This window comes from Papaver somniferum, chromosome 1, assembly GCF_003573695.1.
Source record: "Papaver somniferum cultivar HN1 chromosome 1, ASM357369v1, whole genome shotgun sequence".
NCBI classification, from domain to species: Eukaryota; Viridiplantae; Streptophyta; class Magnoliopsida; order Ranunculales; family Papaveraceae; genus Papaver; species Papaver somniferum.
This window is the reverse complement of record NC_039358.1, coordinates 102,849,828-102,860,157: the sequence shown is the minus strand read 5'-3', so window position 1 is coordinate 102,860,157 and position 10,330 is coordinate 102,849,828. Positions and strand designations below refer to the sequence as shown.

Sequence of the window (10,330 nt, the reverse complement as noted above, 5' to 3'; positions counted from 1 at the left end):
AGCTCAATTTGAAACAGACTCGGAAAACTTAATAAGATTTCTCACGTCGGACGCCGACGTTCCATTAGACACATCTACAAAGAAAGAATCAAGCGGCGGACGATCTGACAAATCGAATGACAGATGATTGCTCCATAAGAAGCTCACAACAACAGTGTGGGACAGTGTAACTCTCCCACCTATAAATTCTATTGTAATAGCAGACTCTGTGAATATAACATACCCACGTGTAATCTCAGTTTAACTTAATAAAGGGCATGCTTCAAAAAAAAAAAATCCTTTAGGGACCCACTTCAAAATAGGTCATATTTATCCTCGGCCCTATTTGTTTCCCGCCAAAACTAATTCTATTCCCGCCAAAATGCCCTAAAGAAATGTGAAATAGAGGAGAAACAAAGCAACTGAAGTCTAATTATTCTCTCTACCTCTCCGCCAGAAACCCAAAACAGCGACGGCAAGATGGATATCGGAGAAGACGCCATGGCAGCTCACAAGAGAACATTTATGGATTTCCTGGATCAAGATGTAACCAAAACTTTCTTCGATCTATTAAAATTACTTCTTTTTTTTTAATTTTGAAATTCTGATTGCGTCGATGTTTTTCGTAATAGATTGGGAAAGGCATATATATGCAAGCTATCAGACAAATGATGGATGGGAAGCGTTATCGTCTCCTCATAGATATCTCTGATCTCCATGACTTTAACTCTGACCTAACTCGAAGGTTTGTTTAATTTACCCTAATTTTTTTTTCTTCTATTTATCCGATTTTCTCATTTCTGTTTTTTTTTTTTTAATTTTTTTTAGGCTTTTAAGGAACCCTGGAGATTACATACAGCCTTTCTCTGAAGCACTTACAGAAGTTACTAGAAACATAGATCCTAAATATTTAAAAGAAGGGGAAAGTATTCTTGCTGGATTTGAAGGAGCTATTGGTGATTCTAGAGAAGTTACACCTAGAGGTCTACTTTCTTCGTTTATTGGTTCCATGGTTCGCGTGAAAGGCATCGTTACCAAATGTAATGTCTCTCCCTCCCTCTCTCTTTATCTTGGTTATAGCTATATATATTTACCTGCTTAGTGGTTTTTGAAGTTCTGGTAATTTGGTTTGCTATCTACCACGATTTGATAATTTGGTTTTTACGATCTAGAACGAATTTGGGTATGGATTTCTATGTATAATGACACTCCAGTATTGATAAGCATGTTTGGCACAAAAGAATTACGAGGATGGATGCAAAAAGAAAATGACATGCCTGTAGTTATTCTCAGAATCTCATTTATCTTTTTCTTTGTTGAAAAAGCAAAATGAAAATGCAGGTCATCGATCCCCATAGTATCAGCGATTTTCCTATATCCAAGCGGGTCTTATTATTCTGCTATCCAGAGTGTGGGTTCGGAATAAAAGTTCTGTCAGAGGTGTAATTGGTGATTGTGATGTGTTAATGCTCATTATGAATTTGAATATAATCATGCCCATTATAGAATCATGGAGAACAAATTTACTGTGGTGATTGGATTTCCTATTATATTAAGCTAGCCCTGATTAAATATGCATTTGAGTTTGTACCCAAACTCATTCTCTCCTCTTTTATGTTTTTTCATTCCAGGCTCTCTTGTCAGACCAAAGGTTGTTAAAAGTGTACATTTCTGTCCAACCACTACTCAGTTCACAACACGTGAATATCGAGACATTACTTCCAGTACAGGCTTACCAACTGGATCTGTGTATCCCACACGGGTAATTTTTTTCTTTATTTTGTGATGTTTTTTAATTTGCGTACAAAAAGAGTATTTAAGTAATCAGCTAAATTTTAGGATGACAATGGCAACTTACTGGTGACTGAGTATGGATTATGCAAATACAAAGATCACCAAATGTTGTCCATGCAAGAAGTTCCTGAGGAAGCTGCCCCTGGTCAGATACCACGAACTGTGGACATTATAGTAGAGGATGATCTGGTAGATGCATGCAAACCTGGAGATCGTGTAGCTATTGTTGGCATATATAAAGCTCTTCCAGGGAGAAACAAAGGGGGTGTGAATGGAGTTTTTAGGTCAGACATGTTGACTGTACTATTCCATGGTGTTTATCTTCTTTGTAGAAATGTACGGTCAGTTGGTGTTATGAGATCCTGATTCCTTGATTTTGTGTGTGTGCAGGACTGTCCTCATAGCTAACAATGTTTCTCTACTCAACAAAGAAGCAAATAAGCCAACCTATACTGTTGAAGACCTTAAAAATATAAAAAACATTGCTGCAAAAGATGATGCTTTTGAATTGCTTGGCAGTTCACTTGCACCATCTATTTATGGCCATACATGGATAAAGAAGGCGGTGATACTGTTGATGCTTGGTGGGGTGGAAAAGAACTTACCTAATGGAACCCATTTAAGAGGGTGATTGATAATTCATCCTTATGTATATGAGTACTTTTGCCGTTGGAGTATTGCTTTCAAAAATCTTACTATTCTGTTTTCTTCTTTGTCCTTGAATAGTGACATAAACATGATGATGGTGGGTGACCCTTCTGTTGCTAAGTCTCAACTTCTTAGAGCAATTTTAAATATTGCACCGTTGGCCATCTCAACAACAGGCAGGGGTTCTTCTGGTGTTGGGTTAACAGCAGCTGTTACGTCTGATCAAGAAACTGGTAAGCCATACTTCTGGGTAGCATCTCATTACTGGCTGCTGCTCTGAGACAAACTAATTGGTATGTGTGAACAGGAGAAAGAAGGCTAGAGGCTGGTGCAATGGTACTTGCAGATAAAGGTGTTGTTTGTATTGATGAGTTCGACAAAATGAATGATCAGGACCGTGTTGCCATTCACGAAGTTATGGAGCAGCAGACTGTAACCATTGCCAAAGCCGGTATTCATGCATCCCTGAATGCTCGTTGCAGTGTAGTGGCAGCTGCAAATCCTATATATGGGACGGTATGTTGCATGTTCATCTGCTAACTCATTTTCTGTTTCTTACTGTGTTACTCTATCACAATATCTTGGTGTTTATAAACCAAGATGTTGTTAGGAAGACAACTAGTACTGCTGCTATCTGATCCAATTTACTAAATGATTGTACAGTATGATCGTTCAATTACTCCAACAAAAAATATTGGACTGCCGGACTCCTTGCTTTCTCGTTTTGACCTGCTATTTATCGTGCTGGACCAAATGGACCCTGATATTGATCGTCAGATCTCAGAACATGTCCTCCGTATGCACCGTTATCGTTCACCTAATGATGGAGGTATGTGACAGTTTTAACATAGTAAGGGATTGAATTGTTGGAAACTGTTTCATTGCTTAATTTAACCCATTGAAACTTTCATAGGTGATGGGAGGTTAAGATCTGGAATAGAAGACGACACTGACACTGGTTCATCCTTCTATGTCAAGTATAATCGTACCCTTCATGGGAAAGGGAAACGCAAGCGTGACACTCTCACCATCCAGTTTCTTAAGAAGTATATTCATTATGCCAAGAGTAAGATTGAGCCAAAGTTGACAGATGAGGTATCTTAATATTCTTCACCTTCTGTCTTTCTTCCATATTATTCGTGACATTCAGTTTCATGTATTGCGTTACACATCTATAAGTATCCAGTATTACAGAGTTATGATTCTTATATGGTGGTCCTAGATATAACTGACTGTTTGTCTTGATAGGCGTCTGAACAAATTGCGACAGCGTATGCGGAACTTAGAAATGCGGGTTCAAATGCAATGGTGGGTATTGAAAGTATCTGGATGTCTTTCTCTTTTTGATCCTTTTTCCCCCCTGCTTAGCCTCTTCTGATATATATATATATATATATATATATATATTTTTTTTTTTTTTTGTTTTTGTTTTTGCGTAGTCTGGAGGAGGAACACTTCCAATCACTGCTCGTACTCTAGAAACTATAATACGTCTGTCGACAGCTCATGCCAAGTTGAAGTTAAGGACTGAGGTACTTACTTTTGACTCCCTCACCCTAGCAAATCCTGATGGTCCTTAATTTTTTGAATTGGATTTTACTTTTAAAGCTTAACCTAATAAGTAGAAGGTTCTGGCAATATCATACCCTCTATCTTGCCATGGGAAACAGCACCTTAACTCCTGCGGTCAGCCAACTTTCTAGGTGTAATGTTTTCTATTATATAACTTGTGGCAGGTTACAAAGGATGATGTTGATTCTGCTCTGAAAGTTCTGAACTTCGCCATCTATCATAAGGAGTTGGCTGAGATGGAGGAGCGTGAACTTGTAAGAGAAAAGGAGTTCGCGAAGAAGCAGAAAGCTGATCGCGCTGCTGACACCAATAATAGGGCTAGTGGAGGGTGAGCACTACATGTATTTATAGTTAATATTAATTCTGTTATATACCTGTGAATGGAAGATTGATTAATGTTGTTAGCAGTTTAAGAACCCTTTCTTAATAATCCTCCGTAACAGATTCAATATACTGTGATATTGACTTAAGCAGATTTAGGAACCAAAGCTCCTTTTAGGAAAAAATGCTGAAATTGTCTTGTCTATGCTAAGTTAGACATGTTTATAATAGGACTAGTGGAGGGTGAGTACTACATGGATTTATAATTATATTTTATCTTGTTATAAACTTGTGAATGAAAGATTGATTGATGTTGTTAGCAGATTAAGAACCCCTTTTTAGTAATTCTCCGTGACAGATTCAGTATACCGTGATATTGTTAGGAAGTACTGATTGAGGCATTGGAAGTGCCAAAAGCTCCTTTTAAGAAAAAAAAATGCTAAAATTGTCTTGTCTATGCTAAGTTATGCATGTTTATAGACTTCGTGTGTAAATTAATATCACCTAAAAAATCCCTAACAATCCCCTTGTGTTTTAATTATGGATTTTCAATAAAAATGTTGCCTTTATGAAATATCTGCTGAAATTTATTTCTTGCTTTTATTTGTTTAGTGAAACAGCAGACCCAATGGAAGTCGATGAACCTCCTACTGCTCCCCAATCAACTCACACTCTTTCTCCTGAAAGGTCTGGAGATTCTGGCTTTTAAGCCATTAGCATCAAAGCAAAGCTCTTCTGCTCACTTCTCTATTTGAGTTCTTTCTGTAACTTCATTATTTTGTTGACTGCAGAATTGAAGCATTTGGCTCTGTTTTCGGGCAGCATATGCGGGCAAACCACTTGGATCTCATATCTATTGCAGATATTGAGAATGTTGTAAATGCTGGTGCAGCTGTTCAATACACCAGGCTGGAAATAGTTACACTATTGGAGGTATGTAGTGTCGAAGACTGATATGTTCCTTCACCATTTAAATGATATACTTATTTCTGTTAGTAGTGTAAAAACGATATTCCCCAGACTTGGCCGTCTAAATAATATAAAATAAAATGAAACAATAATGACAGTGCTTTATTTTGGTATACTTGCAGAGATTGCAAGAAGATAACAGATTGATGATAAACGATGATATGGTGCATATGATGTGAAGCAACTTAGGAAGCGTCTCCTATATTAATAGGTAGTGTGGAGTGTACAAATATTACTTTTTTTTTACTCATCCTGTCTTACTGCTTTTCTTACACTAAGTTTCCTCATTCACATGATGACTTGAAAATCTTTCTTTTGGTGAGGCATCACTCGTGTGCTCTGGTGGATTGTTTTTATTTTCATAGCTGATTTACTTCAATATGCCTTCAGGGAGGACATGAAATCTCGAAGAAGCACTTGTGACTGCCATTGTATGGTGTTGCAAAGGCAGTCCTGTGGACTCTGAATGGAAAAAAGCCAGTAAGTTGACTTTTCGGACTTGATTTTGGAGCAGCAGCGATATAACTCAAGATTGTGTAATCTCCTCTTTGCTTTCACTAAAATTTAGAGATATTGGTTTTTGTTGTTTTGTAAACTTAGAAGTTTTATGCGTAAAATGTTCCTTGTGGACGACAGTTTCTATCTTTGTTTCAAGACTCACTGATAAGTTTTTAACCTATATTCTACTGCCAAATTTCTACTTCTAAGCATCTAATTTTTTTCCCTTATTATTTACAGTCTGTGAGTTATAATCCCAAATGTGTCACTATCCATTTACAAAAAACTCATCAAAACAAAAGTAACACAAAAACCCAAAAAATAAAAGTAACACAAAAACCCCAAACCAATTTTAAAATTTGGATTTTTTGTGTTAATTTTGTTTAAGATGGAGTTTTAGATCCCAACATTTGAACATGGTTTTTGTACCACATGTTTGGTCACCTTGGGTTTTTATGACTAGTTCTGTATTATTTATGAAGTACTCCTTCCGTCCCACTATTAAGTGACCTAGTTGAAGTTTGCACAATTTTTAAGGCAAGCAAGGAAAAAGAGATTTTTTAGCATTTTTTATAATTATACCCGTATGGATAATAATTAATGAAATTTTGAAATGATTTATCTCTCAAACTACACCACGGATGTTCGCAAATTTTATACCATTGAAAAACATTTTAAAACACCTGCGTAACGAATATAAACATGCCTATCAAATTATGTATATTTTCTTACAATCAATTAAAAAGATAATTCTAGAAATATCATCTTATTTAGTGATATAGGTCACTTAATAGTGGGATAAAATCCAAAAATAAATAGGTCACTTAATAGTGGGACGGAGGGAATATTATTTTGATTTTTCCCTTAACAAAGAATTACCAAAATGTATCGAATCAAAAGAGAACATAATATTGTGGACATTTTTCGTTTTAGTTCCACCAGAAGCTAACCGTAATTGAATTTTGCTCAGTTTGACCACTAATCCCATCCAAAGTCTTTATAGAAGCCTCCACCTCTATGGCACAAAGCAGTTGTGGTGGAGTTTCTCCCTTAGTTAATAGCATGGACTCAGCAAAGATTTCAGCTGAGTTTGTTAAGAGCATCGACTCAGCAAGGATTTGAGCAGTAGGTTTCCAAAAGCTTTGAGGTTGTGGCTGTTGATAAGCCAATAGCTAGCAATTGAACCGTGGCCATAAGTCCATGTAGCACTGGAGTTCCATTCACAATGAGTCAAGAACGCTTCCACTGGTGGGTGGGTGACTCAGACCAGTAATATGATCGAAGGGTTCGTCGGTAACTAGGTAGTCTGATGTCGGAAACGATTATGTTAAACGTAAAAAAAAATGTGGTGTTGCCACGTGGTAGAATAACAGCTTCTTATGAGGTTTGAGGAGGATATGTATTGAATTGTACAGGTGAGTGAGTCAAGCAATGGTATTCCTCCAAACTCATTCTCTCACAAGAAACATCAAATCCCCCTTTACTTCATCTTCATCAGCATCACCAATTGTTAACCACTCCAAACCTTTCTCTTCTGCTAACACATCTATTAGAGCTACAACAACAAAGGTAATAGACCCATGATTGATTATCATTACATTCAGAATTCAGTTTCTTTATTTTGTTTATTTAGTTCAGCGTTTGTTTATTCAGATGGAAAACACAGGAATTGAGGGTTCAAATGTAAATGACAATAAAAGGAAAATATTTGTGGCTGGGGCTACTGGAAGTACTGGTAAAAGAATCGTTGAACAACTTTTAGCCAAGGGTTTTGCAGTTAAGGCTGGTGTTCGTGATGTTGACAAAGCTAAGACTACTTTTTCAGATAACCCATTTCTCCAAATCGTAAATGTTTCTCCTAATTCTCCAATTTTGGTTGATTGTGAATTTGGTTTACTCATTTTCATTTTTGTTTAATATAATCGAGTATTTTTGTTTATAGGTGAAGGCTGATGTAACTGAGGGTTCAGCTAAGTTAGCTGAAGCTATTGGTAATGATGCTGAGGCTGTTATTTGTGCTACCGGATTTCGTCCTTCATTGGATTTGTTTACTCCTTGGAAGGTCAGTAATCTACTGAGCTTTACTTTAAGTTTTTTACACTTAGTCTGTTTAGGTCAGTTTAGTGGTCGATTTGTGAACAATTTATCCTGAAGAATTCTATATTTTAAAACATATCACAACTTAGGATAACAAATATGAAATCACAGGTTAGTAGGTCTGTTTGATAACTGGTAGACAGACAAAAGAAATACCGATAAGTCATAATTTACTTCGAGCACCATTAGCATTATTAATGTTTAGCGTATGTTTTATTAGTTTCCTTAAGCCTTAGTCCATATATCAGTTGTTTATCTCTCCAAGTTAAGATGCATTTAGATGAAGCAATCTGCAATTTTGTTTAATGATTGCCGGATGCTCCTAATTGAACAATGATCCAGTGATGTCTAACCATTTTGATATGTGCACTTCATTCTTCTGGCGACACCTTATAGTTTTTGCTTTTCTACGTTTCTTATAAAAAGTAGCATTTATTTGAATTATTAGTTTCACGATGGATCTTGTCATTGCCAATACTTCCATCATATGCGTTCAATTGTGTTTTTTTATTTGTAGGTCGATAATTTTGGCACAGTAAACCTTGTAGATGCATGCAAGAAAAGTAATGTGAATAGATTTATTCTCATCAGTTCCATTCTAGTCAATGGTGCTGCAATGGGACAAATCTTTAATCCAGCTTACCTATTCCTAAACGTATTTGGACTAACGTTGATAGCCAAACTACAAGCGGAGAATTATATCAGGAAATCGGGTATAAACTACACAATTATAAGGCCTGGTGGATTGAAAAATGACCCCCCAAGTGGAAATTTAGTCATGGAACCTGAGGTAAGAACAATACCCGTGTATCCTTACCTATCCTAGTACTGTGTTTGCTTTTCCTCTCATAAGCTAAAACCTCAGATATTTGTCCTACCTCTGTGCAGGATACTCTGTCTACAGGTTCTGTATCTAGAGATCTGGTTGCAGAAGTAGCTGTTGAGGCATTAGGCCACTCTGAATCTTCTTACAAGGTAGTGGAGATAGTTTCCCGTCTTGAAGCTCCAAAACGCTCATTCGAAGACCTCTTTGGCTCTATTAAACAACGCTAAGTTTGAAAAGACCAAGTGGCTTGACACAGTAAGTGATTGTTTTGAAGTTCTTTCCTCCAAATTTCAACGTTCTTCGTTAGACTATGTGTATCTAGGTGTAGATTTCATACTTGCTAATGACTAGTTGCTGGCACACTCTATGCCATGTTATACACTGTAATTATAAATAGAAAGTCCAGTACTCTTGCGTTTTACTGTATTTTCTAAATGTCGTATCTACCACTCATAATAAATTTACCCTTTTGATTGTACATGTCATAATGGCTTATATGTAATTAAATAGGAGTCGCCTGAAATATATTTCCAGTGTGAATGCAGTAGCGGGATAACTGAATACTACCCTGCCGCTGATGGACATGCCAAGGGGCTGGATGCTGGATGAAAGCTGTCATCGAGTATAATAAGACTATACGATGATCATCTTTTTTGTTTTGGTAAGAGAAATGAGATCCATGGAGAGAATATATACCACATGTTAATTTAAGCCCAAAGAAACTTCTCCTGATTGAAAGATGATGGGAGAAGTACTGAAAGATAAATCCAATTCATGAACTCTCATCTGTAATCAACTAACTAAAAACTCAGTACCATCCCTCACTCCAAAATAACACTAACACGGTGTAGCCTACTCTCTCTCCCATTGGCTGATGAGAGTAACCACGCCCTCTCATTTTATGGCCATTTGAATGTATGCAACGAGTGAAAGGTTTCTTTTCTCGTTCCACAACCCAAACTTTCTTTTTTATCATGAGCAGCAATCGCATATTGTTCTATTCTTTTTGCTCTAATAACAAAGACTGAGTTTTCATTTGATTTTTTGTGTTATTGGTATAGGTTTTCTGTTTGGATCGTGGTCGAGAGTGTAAGCCCTAATTTATTTTCTAATGGAGCAGCATATCAGGTAAAAACAAAATTATGTTAGAAACCGAAACGATAAAAATCCTTTGAATTGAGGATAGCCACCAAGTTAAGCAACCTTCAAATCATTGATTACATAGATGAATTCAAATTATAGAATAAATTAATATATTTATAGAGAAAATATCTTGAAAAACAAGTAAATTATTGCTAAAATAACGAGAATTTTGAGTCGGAAAAACTCTCACGGAAAAACCTCTCAAATTCTCTAAAATAACTATAAATCATAATTGAAGTCGGTGTCTCAGCATCCCCATCCCCTTGAAATGCAGCTGATCCTCGAGTTGGATTGTCTGAATAATTCTATATGATGACATCACTAGCGGCGACCCCTTCAAAAATAATTGACCCGCTCCTTAGCACCGATGACTTGTCTTCTAAACTTCGGCACAACTAAAACATAAACCTTTTTCGCGCCTTTGTTTTTGCTAAATCTAGAAATTCGACGAATATGAATTGTAGTAGATGTAATAGTTATGGA

General features: G+C 36.5%; 2 protein-coding genes across 6 annotated transcripts; both read left to right on the top strand.

Annotated features, from left to right (window-relative positions):
- The first annotated feature begins 372 nt into the window (after window positions 1–372).
- On the top strand, window positions 373–5,993 carry LOC113295614 (DNA replication licensing factor MCM3 homolog 2-like). Its single transcript, XM_026543949.1, has 17 exons — window positions 373–525; window positions 612–724; window positions 808–1,019; window positions 1,611–1,741; window positions 1,819–2,057; window positions 2,164–2,400; window positions 2,500–2,654; window positions 2,729–2,937; window positions 3,085–3,250; window positions 3,335–3,516; window positions 3,670–3,729; window positions 3,861–3,953; window positions 4,158–4,321; window positions 4,927–5,001; window positions 5,106–5,247; window positions 5,406–5,494; window positions 5,674–5,993. The coding sequence occupies exons 1-16, from the start codon at window positions 460–462 to the stop codon at window positions 5,460–5,462; spliced, it is 2,301 nt and encodes a 766-aa protein (XP_026399734.1). The 5' UTR covers window positions 373–459; the 3' UTR covers window positions 5,463–5,494; window positions 5,674–5,993.
- A 1,192-nt stretch (window positions 5,994–7,185) lies between these two features.
- On the top strand, window positions 7,186–9,973 carry LOC113295599 (uncharacterized protein At2g34460, chloroplastic-like). Of its 5 annotated transcripts, XR_003332870.1 has the most exons (7): window positions 7,186–7,350; window positions 7,435–7,626; window positions 7,724–7,843; window positions 8,396–8,668; window positions 8,767–8,959; window positions 9,239–9,365; window positions 9,766–9,973. XR_003332870.1 is itself a non-coding variant. In XM_026543942.1 (6 exons), exons 1-5 carry the CDS (start codon window positions 7,213–7,215, stop codon window positions 8,929–8,931), a joined length of 888 nt encoding a protein of 295 aa, XP_026399727.1. In that variant the 5' UTR covers window positions 7,186–7,212; the 3' UTR covers window positions 8,932–8,959; window positions 9,250–9,483. The 5 variants fall into 5 exon arrangements, 4 of the variants coding, with proteins under 4 accessions (XP_026399727.1, XP_026399722.1, XP_026399724.1 ...); XM_026543942.1 differs by lacking the exon at window positions 9,766–9,973 and having other exon boundaries at window positions 9,250–9,483; XM_026543937.1 differs by lacking the exon at window positions 9,766–9,973 and having other exon boundaries at window positions 9,239–9,483.
- Window positions 9,974–10,330: the final 357 nt, after the last annotated feature.

Excerpts from the sequence above, each read along its gene's own strand:
- LOC113295614 (XM_026543949.1), top strand. The coding sequence starts at position 460 with ATGGATATCGGAGAAGACGCCATGGCAGCTCACAAGAGAACATTTATG. Across the intron at positions 1,020-1,610 it reads GAAAGGCATCGTTACCAAAT|GCTCTCTTGTCAGACCAAAG; the intron begins GTAATGTCTCTC and ends TTTTCATTCCAG. Across the intron at positions 3,954-4,157 it reads AGTTGAAGTTAAGGACTGAG|GTTACAAAGGATGATGTTGA; the intron begins GTACTTACTTTT and ends AACTTGTGGCAG.
- LOC113295599 (XM_026543942.1), top strand. The coding sequence starts at position 7,213 with ATGGTATTCCTCCAAACTCATTCTCTCACAAGAAACATCAAATCCCCC. Across the intron at positions 7,351-7,434 it reads TTAGAGCTACAACAACAAAG|ATGGAAAACACAGGAATTGA; the intron begins GTAATAGACCCA and ends TTGTTTATTCAG. Across the intron at positions 7,627-7,723 it reads ATAACCCATTTCTCCAAATC|GTGAAGGCTGATGTAACTGA; the intron begins GTAAATGTTTCT and ends TTTTGTTTATAG.